We start from the raw sequence: 26,607 nt of genomic DNA on the forward strand, positions 1-26,607 counted from the left end.
GGTGGAGAGGTTTGGCTGTCAGCAGATCACCCCAGCAGCTGGTGGCACAAATCCAAAGGCAGCTGCTTATCCTCAGGAAGGGGCTGTTGCTGGGTGAGCTGGACTGACACAGAAAAGCTGCTCCTGTGGCTGCAGTGCAGGAGGGAGAATTTTATCTAAGGCAGGAGTTGAGCTGGCATGTGGGGACAGGGGACTCTGGGGTGCAAGGGAGACTTGCTCTGTTTAGGTGGGTTTGGGGTTTTTCAGATCCAAAGTCATGTGACAAAAACTCTGCTGCATGGCCAGACTGGAAGTCTGCCTGCGCTCCCACAGCTGCTCAGGACTTGGGAAAGCAAAACAAAATCACACAGCAAGGAGTGAACAACCCCTGAGCATCTGTTTCTCTTCAATCCCCTCAGCACAGTCTAGTCCCTGCTTGCCATCACACGTCCTTCCCTGCCCACAGCAATGGCTCTGGGCAGCACCAGGCTGAGGAGGGCAGATCCATCCAGCCCTGGCTTTGGAGAGGTCCTTCTCCATCCTGCTGCCTAGAATGGGAAAGATAGTGGGGGAAAAGGGGGCTGAGAAATGATGTCTTGGGGTTTAGCTTTTCTATTTTTCAGGTTTTCTGCTGCCTGGCGTGTAACTCTGAAACTTATCCCTTTCCAGCTGGAGAATCAAGGACAACCATCCCCCAAAAAGCACAAACAACAGCAAAGGGAAGGAGGCAAGCCAGGGGGTTGAGACTTCATGACCTGGAGCTGTAATTGGACAGTTGAACCCAATATGTAGATGAACCAAAACTTATAAAAGTGTAAAAACTTGTGACTGGGATCTATCTTGGATTCAACCTGGGTGCAGCCCTGGCCAGGCTCTTGGGCTGCCCAAGGTGTGTCCTTTTAAGGCCTTTCAGTAAATACCTGTTTTGTCCATTTAGCTCTGTCTGGTCTGTTCTAGACCAGTCTCTCAAGGCATCACTTCAAACATGGGGGAGGTTTGACCCCTGTAAATGCAATTTTACCTAATCTGGCTGGTAGGGGGGTTTCTGCAAGGACTGAAATGTTCCCTCTCTGGATGTGTCACCCATCAGTGCAGGAAGTCACATCCCAGTTCTGCTTTCCTTTTCCAGGGCATCTTGCAGTGCTCGTGTCCCACCTGCCCTGCCAGGGCGTGCAGTGGCTTTGCCCCTTGTTCATTCATTTCTCCCCACCGAGGGCCAGCCCTGGGCTGGGAGGCAGCTTGAGCTCCCTCCTGTTGGGTGGGACGGTGCCTCTGTGGACGTGTCCTGCTCTGTTAACCACGACCCCCCTGTGCTGGGAGGGCTTTTTTAGGAGCTGATTGTTCTGGAGCAGCGGAGTGCGAGCCGCGGGGGAAGGCGGCGCTGGCGCGGCCAAGGAGAAAGGGATGAAAGGGAGCAGAGCGAGCAGAACGGAGGGAAGGGGCAGAGTGACAGCATGAAGGAGAATCCCTGGCTCACCTTCAATCAATGCCTGCCTCGCCTGGCTCGTGTGCAGCTGAGCGTGCGCGGGGAGCGCCGAGGCAGCGCTCGGTGTCAGGAGCTGTTAGGGAACGCATTTGTCACCGGGGGGCAGCGACCGCAGGGGGGGACAGCAGCGTGGGGCTCTGATTTATTGATGGCTTTGCTCTGCTCCTGCCTTGGGAAGAGCTTACCTGGCAGGGACAGCGCTCAGGTGTGGGAGCAATGGGCTCAGGTGTGACCGTTGTGCCTCTAAGCCGTGGTTGGCTCCCATCCCTGAGGTGTCGTTGTCCCCATCCCAGCAGAGCTGGCTGCTGGAATTGCCCCCACTCATAGTTCCCACAGGTCAGCAGGTGTTGCAGCTGAAGAACATTATTCCCACAGGGAACATTCCTCTCAGGGAAAGTGTGACTGGGGTAGTGGCCCTCCTGAAAAGCTGCTGTCTCCTGCTGCCCCTGTGCATTCTAATGGCTCCTCTGAGCTCCCCAGGAGCATGGCTCTCTGTGCCTCACCATTTTCATGAAGTCTCACTCCCAGTCCTTGACCTTCCTCTTCCCAGCTTTGCCTCAGAAGTTGAAGTCCATGGGCTCCAAGCTGTGTATTGTGTATCAGGAGTGGGCTGTGTCTTTCCAAAGAAGAGCTCCCTTGCTTTGGAAAACTCTTGGCTGTGTGCAGCCTTTGAAGACCTGTGCATGATAAGGGAATGAGCTGATTCTGCCACAAGCTTCCATCTTTGTGAGCAAATTCTAGGCTGCAACATGACAGGACTGACAAATGCCATTTCCATCACCTCAAGAGTGATGGTGGGTGGGGGATCCACTGGTGGGATGAGAGATGAACGTTGGTCCTTGGAAAAAAGGGCATGATGAAAGTTGGGATCTTGTTTTGGACGGGGATGGGGGCACACAACAGCTTCCAGCTGTACTCCCAAGAAATCTTGGATAGCAAGGGTGTATTTTCATCCATGTGTGTTCCCTTCCTTCCTAGGTGTGGAAGAAGCTCCTGAGCTCCCAAGCTCCCCGTGTCAATGTGTTCATGGCAGTGCCCTCCATCTATGCCAAGCTGATGGAATATTATGATGAGCACTTCACCCAGCCCCAGGTGCAGGATTTCGTGCGTGCCTTTTGCCAGGAGAACATCAGGTGGGTGAGCTGTGGGCTGGGGCTGCTGCTGGCTCTCTGGGTGCTCCAGGTTTTCCTTTCAGCATCACCTCTTTCAGTGCTGGCTGTTGTGCTTTGGTGTCTCTGTGACAGGAACAAGGGTGACATGATTTAATTATGAGCCACTCTTGCATGGGAGAGCCAGAAGGGGCTCGTTGTGTGTCACCCTGTGTAACACATGGCTGAGGGCTTTGTCCTGCAGCCCAGGCTTGTACTCCAGGATCTCTTTTAAGAGGCTGTCCTGGTTAACTTAAACCCCATATCATGTGAGGGACATCTTTGGTCCTGGTTAAAAGGACTTTGGGGCTGCAGGTTTTACGCAGAGCTGTTTGTGCCCCTGTGTCAGGCTGCAAATTCCCTGGAGCAAAGGTGCTCTCAGATGTTCTCTTACCTGGCCTTTCCCTGTGCAGGTTAATGGTGTCAGGCTCAGCAGCCCTGCCTGTGCCTGTCCTGGAGAAGTGGAAGAGCATCACGGGGCACACCTTGCTGGAGAGGTATGGGATGACTGAGATTGGGATGGCGCTTTCTAACCCTTTGCATGGAGTCCGTGTCCCAGGTAGGAGTCTCAGGGGTGCCCCTGTTTGCAGGCGTGTGCTGGGGGTGCTCTGGGGTGTTCTCTGCTCATGAGGAAGGAGAGGCCACACTAGGAGCAAGGCTGCTGGGAATTGGCACTGGGGATTCAGGATGTAGATGTGTGGGAAGGGGCTGCTGCGTTTCCCAGAGATCAAAGCTGTGTGTGCAGAGCTGGCAGTGGTGCCCGCTGGCCTGACCAGGCTGGCACACTCCAGACTGATGCTCTGTTACTTCCAAAATTTTAGTGAATTGAGGGAGTGTTTCTTCAGCTCCTGCTGCCTGGAGTTGTATTTCTGGGTGGTGTCACACAGGATTCTGCACACAGCAGTGCTTGTCCAACCCATCAGTGCTGAACACTCAAAATAGGACGTCTGCTCACTCTTATTTTAGTGCCTGTTTCTTGCCTCTTCAGGAATTCAAAATTGTCACACCTCGCTGTACACTCTGGGCCTGTTCTCTCCTTGTCTTCCCCCCTTCTCTGAGCTACACTTTATGATTCCTCTCCATAGCTGTACTTTCTGGAACCTAGAAATAAATTGATCTGAGACATTGCAAATGTAAGATGCCCCCACTCTCCCTGTGGTTGGAGCGTGGCCATCTGTGTGCCCACCCTGTGCCACCTGCCTCCCCACAGGCTGTCTGTGCAGGCATGGCACCATATGCAGCCTCCTGGGGAACTGGTGTTACCCCAGAGGGGGTCCTGGGTGTCACAGCTTCCCACAGCACCCCACTCCCATGGGATGCAGGAGCTGGGTCCTGCAGGGGTGGCACAGGGAGAGGAGAAGCCAAAACTCCCCCTCGTTGACTCCTCAGCCTGAGAACAGCTTGAAACACAAACTCTGTTTTAGTTTTGCAGGGTAACTGTCATTCCCTCACCCCACCTCAGCCAGTTTTATCTTCCTCCAGCAGCCCCATCCCTGCAGGCAGGAGAGGGAAGCAGGCAGGAAAAACAAGACTCCCATCTTCAGGGAGCTGTGTGTGAGCCCCACAGCCTGCAGGGTGACAGGGCAGGGATCATTGCACTGTCCCTGGGTTATATTTGCTTTTTATTGATTTTCGTGAGGGAAAAGGAGTGGAGACTCCAGAAATTTCCCAGGGGACTAAAAGAGAAAAGGAATAAGACTGAAAGTAGCATGGCAGTGCACAAGCTGGCACCCAGAAGGGCAGCTCCTGCCCCAGAGCTGGTGACTGTGCTCCTGAGGCATCATCCCTGTGGATCCTGGGGTCTGCAGGGGACCTGGGGACAAACCCTCTAGTGCAGCCAGAGCAGAGGGGCTGGGGACTGTCACTCCAGCCCCATCCAGGGGCTCCTGCAGCCCCCAGAGGGGAGAGAAGTGTCTCACGAAGGTGGGGATCAGCAAGAAGCCGTACAGAAATGAGGCTATAATTGAATAGGCTTGATTAATTTATTTCAGGAAGTGTCAGCTGGGAAGCAGATGGGTGAAGCTGAGGCATAATTTACTGGAGCTGTGAAAAAGCTTTTGATCTAGTGCCCTGTTAGAGGCTGGATAGGAGGTCACCAGGTACCAGAGATCCCAGAGGCAGCTGATGGTGGTCTGGGAACAGGGGACATCTGCCAGAGGGTCTCTCCTGGAGTGGGAGCAGCACATGCCCTTCTCTCCTGCTTTGACCTGTTGGAGTGAGCCCAGAGGAGGCACCAGGAGGGCCAGAGGGATGGAGCAGCTCTGCTGAGAGAATTGGGATTGTTCAGCCTGGAGAAGAGAGGGCTTTGGAGTGACCTCATTGTGGCCTTCCAGTTCCTGAAAGGACCTACAAGGAAGATGGGACTTTGGACAGGGTCTGGAGTGACAAGACAAGGGGGAATGGCTTCACAATTAACTTTAGGTTTAGATTAGATATTAGTAAGAAATTCTTGGCTGTGATTGTGGTGAGGCTGTGGTGAGGCCCTTCTCTGGGTGCCCAGAGCAGCTGTGGCTGCCCCTGGATCCCTGGCAGTACCCAAGGCCAGGCTGCACAGGGCTTGGAGCAGCCTGGGACAGTGGTAGGTGTCCCTGCCCATGGCAGGGGGTGGAATGAGATGAGCTTTAAGGTCCCTTCCAAGCCATTCTGTGATTCATGAGCCCCCGAGGAGAGATCCTGGGGCTTCCCTTGCCCTCTTGCAGGCACTTGGTGTGGCAGGAGAAAGGTGGAGTCCTTGGACCTCGCCCATCCTGCCCATGTCCCCAGCAGTGCCACCAGCACTGTGTCCCCACTCTCCACCCACAGCACAGGTCTGAAGGAGCAGGCATGGGGTGTGGGAGCTTTAATTTCCAGAAGCAGCAAAGATGAAAGATTTGAAAGATAAATGTTTGCTTGTATATGGTTAAAACCCTGCTTAAAATGCCTCTGTTTTCACCAGCTCTCATTCTAATCCCCCCTGGTGCTGTTACTGTGAAGGGAGATGAATAATTCATGGCCGGAGAATGCCTCACTGGGCCTAATCACCACTTTAATTGGAGGTTTAGATCAGAGGCAGCTAATAGCTGCTACAGCGGGAACTCCGTGTATTGTTGACAGTGAGATCCTTGAGTGCCTTATCGTTGGCCTGCTCCAATCCTCCCGGGACACAGCAGCACCAGCTACCCAGATACCGAAGGACACAGAGCACGGGGCCAATTAAATTTATCTGGGAAGAGCTGACAACTTTTTTAAACAGAGGAGAAGGGGTGAAAGCAGAGTGGTGTCACCCCCTCCTGCCTGCAGCGCGGTGACACCGCGGGCGAGGTGCCAGCATTGCTTAACATCCAGGAGTCTGCAAATTGGAGGGATGCAGAGATTGCTCCCCAGTTTCCCCTCAGGATTATGGCTGGGGGGAAAAGGATACCAGTGCAGAGTGTTGACCCCTTCTGATTACCCCAGCTGTGGCTTGATGAAGGCAGGACCTCCTGGGCTGCTCTTTTGGGAACGAGCCCAAATTTCTGCTGACCTGTTGGAGTTGGCACAGGGTGTGTTTTGACATGGTGGAATGGGCCTGGGAAGCTCCAGTCGTTGTTTTTGCACAAATTCTATTAATCCTGGCAGCTTTGTGGAGCTCTAATCAATGGTAGGGGCTTTTTCAGCCTTTACAGATGTTGATTTCAAAGTTTGTCACTTTTCCTAAATACCAGAAGAGCTTCTCCAGACAGAAACATAAGGAAGCAGCTCTCCACCAGGGATTTGTTTTACATGCTGGTTTTATTTTAGCCAAGTAGGAGAGGAACTGTGATCTGAAACACTGTGTGGGGAACATGTCACCTCCTCTGTGCCAGCCCTGTGCTGATCTTTGGTGTCTCATTCCCAAGGGCTGGGACCAGCAGTGGACACTAATCCTGGAGTCCTGCTGCCCATGAATCACTGCCCATTTCTACGTTGAGGTCAGCAGCTTGCATCCAGGGAAGGAGCATCTTCCAGGAAGGCATCTGGCTGATCTCGATTTGAAAAACTCCAAGTCTGTGAGAGCCCCTGGCAGTTCCTTGCATTGGTTTCTGCTCCCTCCATGAGCTTTCCAGGACTGACTCTGTGGTGCCTGCCCACAGACATGCCATGTTTTGTGGGCAGATTGGAGTCTGTTCGCACACAGTTTTTCACCCTGGAGAAACTGTTCCCACAGAAGTCTAGACGGTGGCTCCAGCAGCCTTCCATGCAACACTGAGGGTGTTTTCTGTGACTTGTTACTTGCTTTGAGGCCTCTTGGAGCCTCCCATGGCAGGTGCAAGATTGTTTATAACACATATGGTGTGATTTTTAGGGTTGTCCTGTGCAGAGCCAGGAGCTGGACTTGATGATCCCTGTGGGATCCAACTTCTGTGATTCTCTGATTCCATAAATACCTCGACACTGTACCTCAGGGCACTTCTGGCTCATGGCTCCCTCCTTGCCCTGCTGCAGCCCTGTGTCTCTGATTCCTGGCAGGGTCTGGCCTGGAGGTGGGAGCAGCTCAGAGGTGCTGGTGGTGAGGGGAGGACGTGGCTGTGCTGGCTGACCAGAGTGCCAAAGGCAGTTCTGAGCAGAGCAGCCACGGATCACGGGGCTGCCACGTCGCTTTGTGTTTATTTCCAGCCAGATTTGCTAATTGTTCGGGTAGTTTTGCTGCAATAAAATCTCACTCCCTCATAGCCCATCTGCTCCTGGCTGATCCTGCAGGGATGCCATAAATCTGGGCTACGACGACATATCCATTTCCATGGCAACTGACCAATGTAGCAGACAAAATCGTGATGTCACGGATAGCAGATCTCCAGGGCTTCAACAGGAGAGTGAGATCAGGACAGGGAAAATGCCACTTGAACCCAAATACCTGAAATACGAGCGACAAGAGGAAGAAGGTCCTGCACTCCCTGCTCTAGGGAATTCCCAGTGTCAAGGTGATTCTGGCAGACCTGGAAAGCATCAGCTGGAGGCACCTCAGGGTAAAAAATTGATCATCCTTTAAACAGCACAGTTACCAATTTATAGAATCACAGAATGGTTTGGTTTGGAAGGGATCCCTCAGCTCATCTTGTTCCATCCCCCCTGCCCTGTGCAGGGACACCTTCCACCAGCCCAGTCTGCTCCAAACCCCATCCAGCCTGGTCTTGTACACTGCCAGGGATGCAGGGGCAGCCGCAGCTTCTCTGAGCACCTGTGCCAGGGCCTGCCCACCCTCACAGGGAAGGATTTCTCCCTGATATCCCACTAACCCTGCCCTCTGGCAGTGGAAAGCCATTCCCCCTTGTCCTGCTACTCCAGGCCCTTGTGGAAAGTCCTTCTCCAACTGAAACTCAGTCCTGTCCAGTCCTGCTGAGCCACAGGTTGCTGTGAGCTGCTGTCCCTCTCCCTGCTCACAGGGGATGAAGGTCACAGGCCCCATTCTGTCACAGGAATGAGAGGCCATCGAGAGGCTGAGTGAGACCTGCTGAGATCTGCTGCCCATCCCACAGGTCACAGGAACAGAGCTGCCCTCTCTGCTGAGCTCTCCCCAGCCTGAACAGGCCCTGAACTTTCCCAGGGGGTGAGAAAGCTGCAGGATGGGGAGCTCTGGGTCCCAGATGCAGCTTGGACCTCAGTAGTGGTTGTTGTGGCACTGTGTCAGCTCCTTGGCTTTGAAATTGAAACCTGTGGAAGAACAGGGTGGTTTTGATCCCTGCTTTTCTCCTGTGATGTTTTCTATCCAGTCTATTGATGTCTCCTAAAACTGAGATAATCCCTGGCAATTCTCAGCTGTTAAGCCTTTGCCTCCCTGTCAGGTGCAGGCTGTAGAGGAGCAGAGTAATCGCTGTGCTCTCTCTTTTCACAGTTTTGTGTAGCTTTTGTGGTGCCTTTATTTTTTTTCTTAAAAAAAAAAAAAAAAGCAGCTTCATTCCTGAGCTCTGAAGAGGTGCAGATGTCTTCAAAGAGTGGCCACGAGAGTCTGTTCAGGGCTGGAGACAGGTTTGTGTTCAGAGGCATTCCCAGCACCGCCTGCTCCGGTGGGATCGGCGCCTTCCTGGAGGGACACCCCCAGCTAGGAGGACCTTTAGGCCAGCACAGCCTGCAGGTGCCATTGCTAGGGAGCAGCTGCTATTGGCATCCCTGACTGTGTGCTTTCCCTGCCGTGCCCCATTCCATGCTGCTGTCCCCCCAGGTTCCGTGGGCACCCCGCTGCCCGGCGTGGCAGTGCGCATCGCCAGCGAGACCCTGAGCGGCGGCGCCCGCTCCTACAGCATCCACGCCCAGGGCGATGAGAACAGCACGCAGGTACTGCCTCCCTCTCCTCCTCTGCTTCACTTTGGAAGGGCTCCTCTCAGGGAAAGGTCTGTCCTTCCCAGCCTCTGAAAGGCCAAAGCTTGTGCTGCTCCTGCTCCCAGAATTCAGTGATAGAGTTTGTTGTACTTTGTTGCTGGGTTGCTGTAGCTGTGTTGGATAAGTGCTGTCCATACAATCATGGAATGGACAGGGTTGGAAGGGGCCTCAAAGCCCATCCAATCCCACCTCTGCCATGGCAGGGACACCCACTACCCCAGGTGCTCCAAGCCCCAGTGTACTACCTAGCCTTGGACAGAAGTGTCCAAGGGATCCAGGGATCCAGCAACAGCCACAGCTGCTCTGGGCACCTGTGCCAGGGTCTCACCATCCTCACAAGCAAGAATTCCTTCCCAATATCCCATCTAAACCAATTCTATTCCACTCTGAAACCATGTCTAGTGGAAGGTCCCTGCCCGTGGAACGAGAAAAGCTTTAAGGTCCCTCCCAACTCCAACCATTCCATGATTCTGTGCTTGGAAGGACAGGACTGGTGGCCTTGGGGGTTGCACTCATTTTGAAACAGCCCTGGGGGAAACCCATCAGGTTTCCATGGAAGTCAAGCTCCATGCTGAACTCCACATGATACCTGCACCTGCAGTTCAGGTGTGCCAGAGGTCAGGCATCTGGGATGGGAACCATAATTACCCCAGTGCTGGGTGCTGAGTGCTCCCTGCTGCTGCAGCAGCCCCAGCCCAAGATCCAGGCCGTCTCTTGCCACTGAAGTGGCTGAGCACAGTCTGCATTTCTGCCCCCTCCCCTCCACACTCTCACTGTGGGTGTTGTGCTGCTCTGGCAGCCCCATCCCTGCTGAAGTCTGGGCTTGGCTGAGCTGATAAATGCTGTGTTTGACAGGAGTGACCCCAGCAGTGACACCGTGTGGGTGGGACACAGGCAGGCGTGAGATTCAACCTGAAATAGGTTCCTTTGCTCATTCCCCTGGGAGATGGCTTCTCATCCAGCCACCTACAGGCTGAGGGTTTGAAAGGGCTGTGGCAGAGACACTGCTGGTGTAAGCACTGCTGAGAGGCTCAAGAAAATCTTTTTTTGTCTGAATTATCTGGTGGCAGGTGGAGGAGCCAGCAGGACCACAGGCAGCCCCGTGGGTGGGCTGTGCTCAGGTTGTGTTTTGTGTTCTGATGCTGTAAGAGCTGGATCCACCCCAGACTTCTAAAACAGCCCAGGGGACAGCTGGGAGGGACCACAGATTGTGGCTTTTATTAAAAAAACCCTCTTTGCTGCTCTTTACTCTGTGTCACTGCTGTGGCGTGGCTGAGCAGTGGGCAAAGCAGGAGGGTCCCCATGTTCTGTTTTTGTCATTTCCTGGATGTGTGTTATATTTCACAGGTTTGTCCTCTGATCCCAGAGTTTGCTCTTGGCCTTTTTTTTCCACTTGTGTGGAACTGAGACATGAAATACAACGTGTCCCTTTTAATAATGATCCTATAATGCTTTTTTCCCCTCAGGGATCCCTGGGCACTTTACAAATTAGGTCTCAGACACGAGAATCCCCAAAGTGCAGCTCCTTCCAGGATGAAATGTGGATGTTGTTCTACAGAATTATGAGAGGAAAAAATATGGAATGTTATTTTTTCTGCTCAGTACTCTTTCCCCTTCCTTCTCGTTGCACTGAGTGACCAGAGAAGGGGAGCCCAGATGAGCTGTGTCTGGTGCTGGAAGCCCACCACCTCCCCAGGGCTTGACAGAGCTGGGATTCACATAACTCTCCTCTTTCCTCTGGCTTCAGGCTGCTTGGGCTTATTTTGGGGGCAGAGGAATTGCCCTTTTTCCTGGTGATTTCCCACCTGCACCCTGCAGCCCCCAGTGTGGTCCATACCCAGAGCTCACAATTGTTGCAGAGCTCCCACCCTCGCTGGCCTTGGCTCCCTGCCCCTTGCTGATGGTTCACTTTCCGTCAGGCTCTCCCCTGGGGACCTTTTGAATGTTCTGGTGAATTCTCAAGTCATCAGCAGGGGAGGGTGTGGGGAGGTGGTAATTTGCCTCTGGGCATCGGCTCATGGGCTGGTTCCTCTCTGAAAAGCTGTCCCCATCTCACCCACCATTCCTCTTGTCCCGGTTTAACTGGGAGCTTCTTCAGACTGGAGGGAGAGCAATGGTCCCATCTGTTCAGGCCACCCTAGGAGACAGTGGCTGGCTGGGTACCTCCAGGACATCCACAACATTTCCAGGAGCAGAGCAGAGCCAGCTGCCTCTGTCCCTGGGACTGTCACAAGGTGGGAAAAGCAGTCCCTGCTCCCAGCATGTGTTGGCACAGATGGATGCGTGGAGATGCCAGGAGTTTGGAGTTTGTGTGCCCTGGGCACGGAGTGTGACTTTCCCTGGCGTGACCAGGTGGCAGCCGTGGTGACAACACCTCTGCTCCCAGGGATGCTGGAATTCCTGTGCCTCACACCTGCGGTCCCAGGCAGAGCCTCACCTGCTCAGTGCCTGCCCCAGCCGTTGCTGCTGGCATTGTGTGCATCATGCTTGGTTAATAATTCATGTCAGGGCAGACAACGTCAGTGGAATTTATTTAAAACCAGGCAGATCTGACAGTCCGAGTGCTCCTCACACCCCAGCAGCCTGGGAAAGGCCTGGCTTTGTTAAAACCAGCTCCTCCACAGCCAGGGGCTGGCTCAGGCAGGGGAAGAGCTGGCTGGTGTCACCCTGCCTGTGCCACCAGATAACCTCATGGCCTTTCCCTTGCCTCCTGTGAGAAGGATGAACAAATCCTTCCTCACCTCCCTCCCAGGAGGGCTCTAAGCCTTTTAGTGGTTGAGGGCTGGAGGAGACTGAGGGGAGACCTCAGGGGTCTTCAATGTCCTTGTGAGGGGCAGCTGAGGGGCAGCAGAGGGCTCTTCCCTCTAGTGTCCCCTGGGGACAGGACCCAGGGAACAGCTGTGCCAGGCAGGTTTAGGTTGGATATTAGGAAAAGGTTCTTCCCCCAGAGGGTGCTGGGCACTGCCCAGGCTCCCCAGGGAATGGGCACGGCCCCAAGGCTGCCAGAGCTCCAGGAGAGTTTGGACAGTGCTGCCAGGGATGTCCAGGGTGGGATTGTTTGGAGTGTCTGTGCAGGGCTGGGGTTGGATTGATGATCCCTGTGGGTCCCTTCCAGCTCAGGATATTCCATGATTCCACAATTCAAGCATCATGAGGCTGATCCAGGGGGATGCTGAGCACCCCAGCGGGAGCTGGGCTCGGAGCCATCTCTCCCCCCGGGCTCCTGCGAGCAGGTGATCCCTGTGCCGGGGCTGAGGCATCGTCAGGGCAATCTGCGAGGCGTTCACACCTCGGCTGTGCCTGCAGCGCCCTCCCGACATCGCTGAGAGCGCTGCCCTTGCCAAGGGAATTGTGTGCGGAGCCTCGCGGGGTCAGCGCCTTCCCCGCCTGCCTTGGGCTGGGCTCCTGCCTCCTGCTCCCACCTCAGCTGGCCTTCTCCGAGCTGTTCCTTCCCCACTAACACTGTCTCTCCCTTTCCTCTCGTGCCGGCGCCCTTTGGACATGTGCAATCCAAACAGGAGCGGAGGAGGAGGAGGTGGCAGGAGCAGGGAGCTGGGGAGTGTTCCTGCTCTGCCATCCGGTAACTGCCTGAGCTTGCAGCAGGGGACCACTGCAATTTGCAAAGCTGGTTCCTGGCACACCCTGAAGATCAATAATCTACTTAGCTGGAACTTTGCTGGATCTCTGTTCTGCCCTGCGTTTTCTCCCATCCCTTGATTGCAGATTTCTTTTGGATTCCTTTCCTTCAGTCCTTCCGTCTCCTCTCCGGAGCCCTGTGCTCTGTTCATCCTGTTTGCTCAGGATTTCAGCCTGTCCTGTGCTGCTTCCTCTGGGTGTTGTGCACCCAGGGCTGCCAACACCCACACGAGGTGCTCCAGCCTGACACATCCCCTCACTGCTCCGGCTGCTCCAGCCAGGGCTGTGCAGCAGCCTGGGGACACCTGTGACAGGCCAGTGAGGGCAGCAGGTGACAGTGCCCTCAGAGTCACAGCCCTGACTGTGTACTCACTCCTGCCTGTGCAGGGGTGGGGATGCAGAGCTATTCCCTGGAGAGATACTGCTCTGGGAGCCCTGGGAATAAGGCTTCTCCTCCAGCATCACTGGGAGCAGAGCTGTGGAAGTGGGTGTGAGGGACAGCACAGCTTGGCCTGCCCTGAGTCATCCCACATCCTGCTCCTGGAGCCACTGGCATCCAGAGCAGTTCCTCAGCTTCCCACCTTCCTTAGGCAGCTGCCTGCTGGGCCCATCTGACCCTTCAGTAATCCTTACCCACAGCCCGGGGTGCTTCTTCCCATGGGGTGTTTTCCCCTGAATTTTTGGCAGCTCTCCCTGTGGCTCTGGCTCCCAGGAAAGGGTTACAGCTCTCCAGCTCTGAACGTTTCAGTTTGCTTTGTTCAGTGCAATGCATATTTCATACGCTCAGCTTCCCAGCTGGCAGAGGCCTGGAAACCCTGCAAGCTGTCGGGTATTGTCTCTCTCCTTCTTCCCTTGTTTGTTTGTTGGCTTTTTTGGGTTGTCATTTTTGTTGGATTTCTCTTTTTTTTTTTTTTTTTTTTTTTTCTTTTCTTTTTTCTTTTTCATCTTTCCCAAATTGCTCTCTCTCACCAAAGCCCAACGCTGATGCTGACAATGGGGGGCTATCAATAGCTAAATGGCTTCCCAGCTGTAGCCCAGGCAGGGCTGCAGCCAGGGCTTTTATGGCGAGCAATTTCCTCGCCGAGGCTGCGGCGGGAGCGTGGGGACGGCCGGCTGGCAGGAGCTGGCAGCAGGAGGACGCTGTGCCACGGGCTTCCCCCCCTTCCAAAGGTTGTAATTATCTCGTTTATCCATATGCAAGCTGTCGTGCTGGACGGGAACCGGCTCGGCTGTGGCCGTCCCTCCCGAAAGCCACCAGCATCTCTGTCCCCTCCTCCCCGTGCCCCCCGTGGCTGTGCCATCTGCTCCAGCTCACTGCTGCTTGCCAATGCCTCGGCGGGGCTGGGGGCAGCTGCCTCTGTCCCCCGTGGTTGTCACTGCAGCTCTTGGCTGTTGATGTCCCCGTAGAGGGCATCAGGGGTGGCTCCACCTCGCGCGTGTTCATCCCAGATCTCTTCAGAGCCTGTGGGGTGGTGCCCACTGAGCTGTCAGGGTTGTCTTGGAGGACTGGGCACCCCCTGGCTGCTGCCCGTTGTTGGTATGGGTCTGGGCACTTGGATATCCCTGTGGGATTGTCCTCACCCACCCAGGTATCCCAGAAGAGCTGGTGAGGCTGTGGCTGGCTCTTCTGCAGAGGCCAGAGATGGGCATGTGCCCCCCGTGCCTGGCATTCCTGAGAATGGCCAGGATGTGATCACCTGGCCTGGGCAGTCCTGTCCCTGAGGAACAACAGAAGGAACACTTGGATTGTTCCTGTTCTATCCCATTCAGACCTCAGCCCAGACCAGTTCATTCCTTGTTCTCAGTGCTCCTGCAGTTCCAGAGCAGCTCTCCTCCAGTTTTTCGCTGATTTTCTTGTCCCTGTTCCATCCCATCCTCATGCATTGGTACCTGGATGGTGAACTTGACCTCCAGCATCCCCAGTCCATCTCCCATGAGGAGCTTTCCCTCAGCTCCATGATCCCTTCCATCAGGCAGTGTGGGGAATGTGTTGTTGAAGGCAGTCTGGATTAGATCTGCAGCTTTTCTTCTCTCTGCAGCCCCAACCCTCAGGATTTCTGGCACAATCCACCTTTGATAAAAACACTCTGCATTTATTCCTATTTTCCATTTGCCTCAGCTCCTTCCAAAGCCCTCTCAGTGCTGGACACTGCACTTGTGTGTGTTCCAGTTATCTTTTTTTTTTTTTTTTTTTTTTTGCCATATTTCTCTCATCTCCTCAGGATCCTGTTTTGTGTCCTGACCAAGTAATTCAAGAGTCTCCACTTTGTTGCCCAGGCTGCTTTTGTTCCTGTATAAACATTTTAGCTGCTTCTCATTGATCACATGCTGTTCCTTACTCAACTCAGGCATTGATTCCATTCTCAGATTTATTTATATCTCCTTCCTTCTTTCTGTCTGCCCTCTGGTTTTTTGGTTGTTTTTTTTTTTTTTTTAATTTGTGGCCATAGCTCTGTTTTATTTCTTCCTGGTAGTAAAAGTAGAAGCAGAGGTTGCAGTAGCATCATGTCTCCTTGTTTCTCAGCTGAAAACTCTTCCCATCACAGGGACAGCCTCGATTCCAGGAGAGTATTTCCTTGCACATGGAAGTTGAATCCATCTGTCAAGAGGAACCCTTTTTCCACAAGAGTTTCCTTTGAGCTCACCTTTGTCACAGCACCCTCAGGACCTCTGTGAATCTCTTTGTTGTTGTTTTGTTCTTCCACAGCATCCCAGAGTGGTTTGGGTTGGAAGGATGAAGCTTACCTCAACCATGGGCAGGGACACCTTCCACTAGAACATTCCTGTTTGTAGCTGAGGGTGATTTGGGGTGTTTGTGGAAGAGCCCTGGACGTGGTGGGGAGGTGCTGAAGCAGAGGCTGAAGGAGGAGGAGCTGTGTCAGTGCCAGGGTCCTTGCAGCCAGGGGAGCAGGGGATGGCTCAGCACAGGGAGCAGTTACAGGCTGTGGGCAGTGTTTGTGCAGTCACAGCTCAGCACAGCCCCCAGACTGCACTTTCAGGGGAGGCTAAAACCAAACCAAAGGTGGGCCTCTGGTGGAGTCCTTGCCTGGTCCTCTGCCTGCCCCAGAATCAGCTGAGGGCACATGAGGAGCCTTCCCCAAGGAGGGGAGCAGGGGCAGTGGGAAGATGTGCTGACATCTCACCTCGTTCATTATCCCAGGGAGTCTGCAAAGGACAGGGATGAGAACAGCGGCGTGGAGAGCATCTGGCATCTCTGCAACAGTGTTAGACATTTAATTTATGGTGTTAATATAGATCAAGAACTTCTGTGTCCATGGAACAACCGTGGGGAGGGCTGACCTTTCCCAAGCTTGGCTTGTTTTCTGTCGTGCTTTTGGGATCATCTGGAGCTGATCAGGCTGGTAACCTAAAAGAATCAGTATTGCCTAAAAATATAGACAATCACTTTTGTTTTCAGTGGAGCAACATTTGCTGTAAGTAGAGGGTTGGGTTGTTTGAAAATAAGTTTCAGTGTTCCAGCTCCACTGTGCACCAGCCTTGCTTTTAAATTTATAACTCTCCAAAATGAAAAGTAAATGGATTGTGTTATTCCCAGCCCTTTTATAAAAGTTAACATTGCAAAAACAGATGTGAAATGTGGCCTCACAGATTACAGCCTGAGCTTGGGGTTTTTAGGTTGGAGTTTTATTTTTTCCTTACTCTCTCTGTGCTGTGTCCCTGAGGAGCAGAAATCTGCCTTTTTCCAGCAGGAGGAAAATTGTTCTGTGTCTAAATTGCCTCCTGCCAGGCTTGTGTGGATGCTGCAGGACACGGAGCTCCAAGGAACCATAATGCCTTTACAAAACCAGGCAACTTAGCAGGGAATTTTTAATTAGGAATGTGCAGGAAAGTTCAGGTTGCCTGGGAATTTGGTAATGCTCTAACACCTCCCAGTCCTAGGACATCCATTCCAGTGTGGCCCTGGGAGATGGTGATTAAAGGCCCTGGCAAGCAGGTTGTTATCTGCAGGAGGCAGGTGAGCATGTCCTCACCTCCCACACCAGGCCTGGCTGAGGTGTGATCTGGAAAAGCAGAGTCTGGGCCAGGCCTGGAGCTGCTCTGCTCTCTCCAAGTCAGCATTGGCTGAGCTGTTGGATGCTGTGTTCAACCTGGAGAAGAGGAGGCTCAGGGGGCCCTCCTGGCTCTGCACTGCTCCCTGCCAGGAGGGGACAGCCAGGGGATGGGGCTCTGCTCCAGGGAACTGGGACAGGACAAGGGGAAACACTTCAAGCTGTGCCAGGGGAGGCTCAGGTTGGACACCAGCAGGAATTTCATAATGGAAAGGGTTGTTCATGGGCAGGAGCTGCCCAGGGAGGTTTGGAGTCCCCATCCCTGGTGGTGTCCAGGGAACACCTGGAGGTGGCACTCAGTGCTGGGGACAAGGTGGGGATTGGGCACAGCTTGGACTCAATGATCCTGAAGCTCTTTTCCAGCCTCAGTGATCCTGGGATTCTGGAACAAGGCTCTGGGCCACCAAAGCCTTGAAGGGGTGGTGGAGGGGACAGGGAGGTGTCTGGAGGTGCTGGTGGCAGTTAAGGTCCAGCAGAGGAGTGGGGAGCCTGATTTGGGGTGCAGGACAGAGCTGGATGTGTCCTTCAGGCTTTGTTGTATCATTTCCTGTGCTCGGGTATGTTAAGAAAGCCCAACAAACACCAGGAAAAAGTGACTTCTCTGGCAGAAGAGGCAAAAGGGCTCCGTCACTTCCATAAACCTCACATACATAAATTATTGTCTTCTATTAGTCACTTTAGGGCTCAGTTGCTTAATTATTTTGATCACAGTAATCATTTATTTACAAGGTGGGGAAAAATGCCAAGCACTTCCAAGCCGAGCAGCACAGCAGGGAGGAGGCAGGGCTGCAGAAGCATTTCTTTCCTCCCCACAAGTCCAAATGCTTTTGCTTCATGCAGTTATAAGGTCCTTTTTGAGGTCCCTGCTGAGAGATGATGCTCTGATCCACAGCCTTGGCTGCTCCCCGAGGAAAGAGGTTCAGCAAAACCAACTTCAGGTCCCTGTGCAGGAGAAGGCTCCAGGGAGAGCTCAGAGCCCCTTCCAGCACCTAAAGGGGCTCCAGGAGAGCTGGAGAAGGACTGGGGACAAGGGATGGAGGGACAGGACACAGGGAATGGCTTTAAACTGAAAAGAGGTAGGCTTAGATGGGATATCAGGGGGAGATCTGTCTCTGTGAGGGTGGGCAGGCCCTGGCACAGGGTGCCCAGAGCAGCTGTGGCTGCCCCTGGATCCCTGAAAGTGTCCAAGGCCAGGCTGGACAGGGCTTGGAGCCACCTGGGACAGTGGAAGGTGTCCCTGCCATGGTGGGACTGGATAAACTTTGAAGTCTCTCCAACCCAGACACTTCCATGACTCTGTGAGTATTTGGGGGATGAAGGGGGAAGGAGGCATCTGGTAGAGTTAAGTGGATCTCTCTAAAACCTGTTTGCAGCCTGAAGATATTTGGCTTTTCTCCTAAAAGTCTGTCTTCCTCCCATTGCCCAGCCCAAGAACATGCTCTCACCTCCTCAAACCTCACCTTCCCGCTTCCCCTCTGTGTCTCCCACATGGTTCTGCTTAGGAATCCACCGTGCCTTCCCTGCTTCCCAGAGAAGGGCAGGCAGCTCTGAGCCTTCCCTAATTCCATTAGATCCATTAAAGCTCCGTGCTGCAGCTCCCGGCGGAGCGCGGGGCAGAGACCGCAGGAAACAAACGGCCCCTTTGAACAAATCCCAGGGCCCAGTGCCAGGCAGGGATTCCCAGCTCTTTACTAACCACCCTCCTAATAAAGAGGTGAAATGGGAATGGGGAGAGGGGAAATATGCATTTTCTAATCACCCAGATTTAGGCCTTCAAAGGATTTATTACAACCTTTTATTTCCATGCGTGGAAAATGGAATCTTATCTCATGAGCCGGCTGGTCCAGCTCGACTGGCTTTGGAGCAGGGAGCTCTCTAACAACCTTCAGGGCCACGCTGTGCCTGGGTGTTAAACTTGCTGGAATGCATTAAAATATGGCCCTGGGAGAGGGGGAGACCCGTGCACTCAGCAATGTGATGCCTCCAGCAGCTGCTCGTGCCCTCGAGCCTTGCTGGAACCACAGGAGCCACCAGGATTGGAGCGAGAAAGGAAACAACCACCCCATGTGTGCTGCCATCCCTGCTCCCAGATGCAGGGATGGTGTACCTGGGACTGCAGAGGGATCAGGCACGAGGGGTTGGAGGGGATAAATGCCATGAACCTTGGTTTGAGTTGCTGCTGTGGGGGAGCAGTGCTGGGGCTGTCTGTGCCCCTGTGCCACGCTGGGAGCGGTGCCGGTGACACTCCGAGTGCAGCAAGCAAAATCCTATTAAGATAACGTCACGGCCTCTCTGTTTTACTGTGTGCAAGCCAGCCATAACATCATTAAATTACACAACAGGGAGGTGCCTGCTGCCAAGGGGCTCTGCTCGAGATAAGATGTGGGTTGAGCCGCTGCCAAAATTTGAGTTGATATGACAGGAAATTTGGAGCGGGTTCAAGGCTTGATTCACACCAGACATGGCACTGTGCAGGTAAATCAGGGCAGGATTGATCCCTGGGGCTGTGCAGCTACCTGGCACCATGGAATCCTGGGCAGGATGGGGCTGGAGGGGTTTGTAGCAGACAGATTTACAGCCCTTCTTGTGTTCAGGGCTGACAAGAAGCCAGAGCCCGGCAGGGTGTGTAGGTGAAGTTCAGGGAAGTGTTTGCAGGTTGTTAGCTCTGCCATCCCCTCCCCAGCCCTTTTGGGGAGTGGGAAGGGGCCTGAACACCAGGACGCTGCTCAGGGAAGCTGCTTGTTTTGTGATGCCACAGCTGGAACATCAGGAAAGGAGTGAGAAGAAAGAGATGGATCATAAAACTCCACACAGCCTGTAAGAGCCCTGAAACTGGCCTTGCTGGTCTGGTCCCTCTCTGTCACCCACCATGTCCCTGCCACCCTTGTCCATGGAGGCTTTGTGCCTCTTGTGCCCGTTGTGCCCTTTTTTGTGCCTTTTTGTGCCTTTTTTTGGATCCTTTGTGCCCTTTGCTGCTGCAGGTGTGGAATTTTGCTCCAGGCCCTCCAGACCTCAGGTTTCTCTCATGGATAGTCTGGACTTCAGCTCCATCTTTCAGATCTGTGGGGAGAACTCTCCCAGCACCATCCCCACCTTGCTATCACTCAGCAAAATTCCTCATTGGCATTAAGGACTTTTTTTTTCTGGAGCATGTTCCAGGCAGGGAATTGATCCCCAACCAGGGCTCTGGAAGCGTGGGCTGTGTGTGCAGAGATCCCCTTGTCACCCCATCCTCCAGGACAGGACATCAGGAAGGAAATACTTTTAAATGATGCCTTGGAAGCAGTTTTCTAAGCGTTTTCCATTAGGGAAGCTTTGTTTCCATCAGAGGCTGCAGAGAGCCCGCCCTGCCCTGGGACTGCCTGGCGCTCCAGCACTGCTATTACAGCTTTCCCTCGTGGCCCTGTTTCTGGCACTGCTGGTTTTTGGGGTCCCAGATGGATGCTGGCCATTGCAGCAGCTCAAGTACAAAGTGGCTGGGAAAGTGGCTTGGAATTGCTGTTCCTGAGCTGTTCTCCATGGAGCAGTGTGTGCAGGCACATCCCACAGCACCCTTCCATCCCAGCAGTGCCTTTGCACACCTTGGTTGTGGAGTTCAACTGACAGAAGATGGGTTTAGATGGGATATTGGGAAGGAATTCCTGGCTGGGAGGGCTCAGAAAGGACCATCCATTCCCAAGAGTATTTCCTGTACGTCTGCATGTGTGACCTCTCTCCCAGCAGCTGGAAGTTCCAGGATGGCAATCCTTGTTTTCATATAACACAGGTGCTCATTTCCAGTGCTTTGGAGCATCAAAAACATCTGGATGAGCCCTTCCACCTGAGGAGAGAGGTCCTGCAGGTGGGCAGGGTGTGGTGGAGCTTGGCCAGGGCTGGAAGAGCCCGTGGTGTGGCTCCTGAGTGTCACCCTGCATGCTGCCTGCCGTGCTGCTGGGGACTCAGGTTTCTGTGCTGAAATGGCTCCTGAGGTGTTAGAAAGTCTCTTTTTCCCAGCCCCACGACCGCAGAAGAAGTGGAGATTCCTCAGCTCTGCTTTTCAAGGTTGTTTATTTTCTCTTATCTGTTGCATTCCTTCTCTGACCTGCTGAGATCTGTCCAGCAGGTTGGGTTGTGGCACAGTCCCTGCCCTTGGGGTGGTGTTGGTTTTTTATACTAAAAACTACCTGTACATTATTTACAATAATTTTCCAATACCTATCACCTGTGTTAGACAGTCTGTGTCTGCTCTAAACCAATCCAGAAGTGTCACCATCCCAGCAGAAGATGGAGGACAAGAAGGACAGGACATGCCCAGATTTCTCCATCTTGCCTCTTGAACCCCCATTCTAAATCCCCAAAATTCTACTTTTTCACCCTGTGACAAATTCACTGTCATTCTACTCGAACCCTTGTGGCTTGTAAATCTTCACACAAAGTTGGGAATTGTTTCCATGGGTTAAAATCAAAGGCTCAGGTGTTTCTGACTCCATGCCAAGGTCTCTGAGCCCCCTGCCAGGGTCTCGAGCCCTCCAGGGCAGCCAGAGGAATGCTGTGGGTTCCGACAGTGGGGGACAGGTGACAGGGAGCTGCACTCACTGTGTGCCTGTCCTAGGTGACCCCGGGCCTGGAGGGACAGGAGGGGGAGCTGCTGGTGAAGGGCCCCTCGGTGTTCCGTGAGTACTGGAACAGACCCAAGGAGACGGCGGACGCCTTCACGCCCGACGGATGGTTCCGGACAGGTACGGGAAGGGTGGCACAGGGACAGGGACAGGGACAGCAGCTCTGGGTGGGTGGGAGGGCTTGGAGCTGGGGCTGGCAGCTGGGAGTGCAGGCTGGATGTGCTTCCATGCTGCCTTGGCCATGGTGAGTCACTGAGTGATGGGGGGTGTTTGGGGTCCTTTGCTCCTAAGCATGAAATACCACTGCTTAATGTTTTCCTGGGAATTCAGCTTTGCAGACAGGTGGGATTTGTCTCAATTTACACGGGGACTGTGTCACAGAATCATTAACTACCAGCTAGAGCCCCCTGAGAGGAGGGTGCGGCCTGGTGGGGGTTGGGCTCCACTTCCAGGCTACCAGTAATTTGAGAAAATAGCCTCAAGCTGTGCCAGGGGAGGCTCAGGTTGGACATCAGCAGGAATTTCTTCGTGGAAAGGGTTGTTCAATGGCAGGGGCCGCCCAGGAGGTGCTGGAGTCCCCGTCCCTGGAGGTGTCCAAGGAGCAGCTGGACATGGCATTCAGCTCTAGGATGGGTGACAAGGTGTGGATCAGTCACAGGTTGGACTTGATGACCTTGGAGATCTTTTCCAACCCCAGTGATTCTGGGATTCTCTGATTCCATGGTACCCACAGCTCTGATTTCCCCATTCCCCTCTTTACTGTGTGTTAGCAGTGCTGTGGTGGCAGGAGTCAGGCTGGATTTCTGATGCCTTCTGTGTAACCTGATTTATTGATGGTTCCTGAAGAAGCTGTGATTTATTCTAATTGTTCTCCCGAAGCAGAGCTCACTCTGCCAGCAGTGTCACCACGAGTCCCCAGCCAGGCGGGCACCGCGGGCTGGGACCGGAGCATCACCAGCCCTCACGTGGGGTGCAGGGCAATCAGCTTTAAAAATTTTTTTAGTCAACACTCCTGATGAATATTTCAGCTGCAAAGGAATAGCGTGCATTAATTATTGCAAAGAGATGTCTTTAGGAGAAAATGATTTTGAAATTCAGTTTAATTTCATTGTAATGCGCCGCAAACAGGAAGGGAGTATGTGTGTTTAATTGGCTCTCGGGGGTAAGGCCGGGAAGATGGCATGCCTTTGTCACAGGCCATTAGTGATACAGACTGCATAATGAGGGACTACAATCAGCTCACAGCTGCCGGCTCCTACGGGGAGAGAATGATATTAAATAGAAATCAGTATAAATTAAACTTAACCCTTTCGCCAACCGAGCAAAGCTCCGAGCTGGAAACAAGGGAGGGGAGCAGTGACAGGAGTGGGGGGTTCAGGGTGGGTCAAGGGGTGCTTGGACAGCCCCTGCAGCAGCCAGGTGACCTCCCTGATGTCTCCCTTCCCTCGGGTGGGAGGCTTGAACTCCCTTCCCCATCCCTACCCCCACTCTGCCTTCCTTACCTTCCCTTCCTCTCCTGCTCCATCTCTCCGTGGATATCAGGTCAGTGGGACTGGGTTTTTCCCAAGCCTCATTTATCCAGCAGTGCCAGGAGCGATCCCATGGCCCCATCCTCACCCTGCCTGCACCAGCCTCATCAGCAGCCTCTGGAGATCACTCAGAGGTGGCAAATGTCCTGTGGTGGTAAAAAGCCCTTGAGGGAATGGAAAGGGTTGTGTCCTGTCACAGGGATGGGATCTGGAGGGTGAATTGTCCCCATTAAGCACAAACTGGTTACCCTGGAGCCAAAACCATACTGGCAGGATCCATTGGAGGTGAATCCAGGCTGTAATTCCCTGTATCTGCCACTTCCAGGTCATCCAGGTGAGTGTTTTACAGGTGAGGCTGAATGCCAGCACAAGGTGTTCCCAAACCCCAGCCATGGCTTTCCCGACTCTGTGCCAGCCTTCTGCTCACTGCTGACCCTGTGGTGTCCCCACCAGTGACCTACAGGCTGCAGGTGGTGGCCAGGGCCCTCAGGGCTGGGGTGCCACAGAATTGTGGAGTGGATTGGATGGGAAGAGATCCTGTCCCATGAACAAGGACACCTTTGGACCAGGTTGCTCCAAACCCTGCCCAGAAAAAGAGGGAAAAAAGCCAGTGACTTTGATGAATTCAAGATCATGGCTCTTCTGAGAAGCCTCTGAACTCCTGGTGGTGCAGAGGGGATGTGCTGTTGCTCCCATCCTCTTTATTCCCTGGGATTTGTGCTGCTGTCTGCCGATCCCTCCATCTCTCATTTCCATCCGAGTGAATTTGATTATTTTTATTGTATTAACGCTGTTGACAGAGCTGCTTAGATCAAAGTCCCCTCCAGCCATTTCCAGGGAGACTGCTGGGTTTCCACCTGCTGTCATACATCCAAGTGGCACTGAGCCCTCTGAGGCCGAGCTGAGCCCAAAGGAAAAACGCCTGTGGGCATCTGGCTGCTGTCCCTGCTGAGCCTGCCCAGCTCCTGCCCAGCTGTGCCAGGTGAGAGGCAGCCTCCAAACCCTCACATGCTCCTGAGAGGGGAGGAGAGGGAAAGAAGGAAGGAAAAGAGGGAAGGAAGACATTTTTTAGGATGAGGCCCTGGCACAGGGTGCCCAGGGAAGCTGTGGCTGCCCCTGGATCCCTGGCAGTGTCCAAGGCAAGGTTTTGGAGCAACCTGGGACAGTGAAAGGTGTCCCTGCCCATGGCAGGGAGTGGCACTGGGTGATCTTTAAGGTCCCTTCCTACCCAAACCATTCCATGATCCTGTGAGCAAAATCAAACCTTGGGAACTGGAGGAAAGCAGCAGAGAAACAGCAGCTTGTGTGGTCATCCTGATATCCATCCATCCATCCATCCAACATCCATCCATCCATCCATCCATCCATCCATCCATCCATCCATCCATCCATCCATCCATCCATCCATCCATCCATCCATCCATCCATCCATCCCTCCCAGCCTTGTCATGCCCACCTGGGCCAGGCCCTGGCACTGTCAGGCTGTGTTGTCCCTGCCCAGGAGGCAGCAGGTGGCTTTGGAAGCACCAGGAGGGTTTGGGAGCGTGCTGGGTGTCCAGCATGGTGCCCAGCACGGTGCCCAGCACGGTGCCCAGCATGGTGCCCAGCACTGCCCTTTCCCCCCATCTCCCTCACCCAGGGTTTCTCCAGAGGAATCTGCCAATCCAGCCGTGCTACCCGGGCAGCCACACAGCCCAAGAGCAGCCTGCTCCCCCAGGGAAGGGCAGCTTCCATTCACATTTGCCCATACAACCAGAAAATTAGAATCTGGTGTATTCAGGGAGATTTATTTTCAATTACAGGTTAAGGCTGAGACATGAAATAGCACCGGGTTTGAAAGTAGTGCATAAATCCTGCAACAAATCCATGTATCCCTGCTCCATATAATAAGATTTTATTGATTGCTATATTGTATCTGTCAGAATAAAACTCTCTTAATGCATGCATCAGGATGGAGAAGATAGAGAGCTTGTTGGGAGTAGAATCTGATTCAAGAATCAATGCACTTTGATTAATATGTCGTTAAGAAAGTAAGAGTTATTTAACTTGTTTGATGCACATTGCAGAATGATGACTCATATCTTTTAAATTTCTTTCTTTGAGCTGTATTTAAAAAAAAAACCCACAACCTTGGAGCTGTTTTTCACATTGTTAAATCTTGGTTTATCAGTGAATTTTTGCTGGATCTTTTTGCCCAGGTCACAAATGCCCTGAACCCCATCAGTAATAAATCCTATGGCCCAAAACACTTCTCATATCCTGCTGTTAGGGCTTTAGAGGGAGAGCAGAGTGGACCTGGTGTTTCTTTATTTCTTCTGGATGTTCTGCAGTGAGGGAGGAACTCCAGGGAAAGCAAAACAAAACAAACAAAAAAAAACCCCTCCAACAACAAAAAGTTGTTTTTCCACTGTGATTGCAAATCCAAGCACCAAGGACAAGCCCTGGCTTAGCTGGGAACGTCCCACTCAGCACTGAATTCCCAGCTTGCTCCAAAAATGGAACTTGCTCCTGCTGCAGCCATGAGTCCCAGTCCAGGGAATGATCCCAGTGACTCTGACTGGTTTCAGTGACCTCCTGATGTCTCTCTGTCCTTTTTAGCCTGAGCTCTCCAGTCCACAGCTGACACCAGCTGCAGATCCTTGCCATTCCCAGGCCTGGCTCGTGCAGATTCCACAGAATCATGGAATGGTTTGGGGGAGGGAGGACCTTTCAAGGCCATCAAGTCCAACCCCCCCATCACAACTGGAGCACCAGGAGGGGCTGAGGGAGCTGGGAAGGGGCTCAGCCTGGAGAAAAGGAGGCTCAGGGGGGACCTTGTGGCTCTGCACAACTCCCTGATGGGAGGGAACAGCCAGGGGGGAAACAAGGGACAGGATGAGACAAAATGGCCTTAGAGAAGGTTTAGGGTGGAGATGGGGGAAAGTTTCTTCATGGACAGGGCAGTGGTGGAGTCCCCATCCCTGAAAGTGTTGAAAAACCATGGATGTGACGCTTGGGGACATGGTCAGGGGTGATCATGGTGGTGGTGCAGGGCTGATGGTTGGACTTGATGAACTTAAAGATCTTTTCCAGCTAATTCCATGAATCTGTGATATCCACCCCTTCTGGTAGGAAAGGCAAAGCCTCCTGCAGTTCCCAGCACAGAGCAATGTGCTGTTTATAGGAAAGGCTCTGGGCAGGTCATCCTTGGCCAGGCACAACTCCTCCCTGCTCTGGGGCTGTGCCCTAAGGAGAAGGAGCAGGATGCAGCCCCATGCCTCTGGCACAGGCTTTTCCCCATGCTTGGCTGTCCCCAGGGAGCAGCAGGTGTTTCCCTGCCAGGGGAATTGCTCACATCCGTGGGTGGAGCACAGACACCTGAAAGAGAAAATACTTGAGGCTGATCAAGGCAGATTATAAATAGAAATGCATCTAATTAGCATCTTAATCTGCAGGTTTTCTGTTTGTTTGCAGTGGCTTTCCTACTCACAAATCCAGCTAATGCAAATTCTATTTTTACAGAAATGATTCCCTAATTGTAATGTGCTGGAGTGATGTGAGTTACTGGTGAGATCCCACCGGATGGAGCAGGGGCTCCTGCCTGGAGCAGCTCCTTGTGGAGCCTGCCAGGGATCAGCTCTGGGGTGGGGCAGAATGGCAGCACTCAGCTGCTGCCTTTGGGTCCCATCTTCCCACCAATGCCATGGAAGGACACCCCCAAAAATGCCAGGTGGACCCCAAACACGCTGCTGTAGGATGGGGCAGGAGCAGAAGCCAGACCAGGCATGTGCTGGGCTCCCCTTTCCACCCAGCCTTAATTTAAGAAGTGTTTCTAAAATTAAAAACATAAAGGTGGAATATTTTCTG

At 53.3% G+C, this 26,607-nt stretch overlaps 1 protein-coding gene across 4 annotated transcripts in view; it reads left to right on the forward strand.

The window, feature by feature from the left end:
- Positions 1–26,607, forward strand: part of ACSF3 (acyl-CoA synthetase family member 3) — a 51,793-nt gene that overhangs the window by 12,066 nt on the left and 13,120 nt on the right. For all 4 annotated transcript variants that reach the window (XM_050978967.1, XM_018914711.3, XM_009090784.4 and 1 more), the window contains 4 exons: positions 2,444–2,598; positions 3,027–3,172; positions 8,771–8,883; positions 21,226–21,352. In XM_050978967.1, the coding sequence (XP_050834924.1) occupies positions 2,444–2,598; positions 3,027–3,172; positions 8,771–8,883; positions 21,226–21,352 (541 nt within the window). The remainder of the gene's footprint in view (positions 1–2,443; positions 2,599–3,026; positions 3,173–8,770; positions 8,884–21,225; positions 21,353–26,607) is intronic.

Source organism: Serinus canaria, chromosome 11 (genome assembly GCF_022539315.1).
Source record: "Serinus canaria isolate serCan28SL12 chromosome 11, serCan2020, whole genome shotgun sequence".
Classification (NCBI taxonomy): Eukaryota; Metazoa; Chordata; class Aves; order Passeriformes; family Fringillidae; genus Serinus; species Serinus canaria.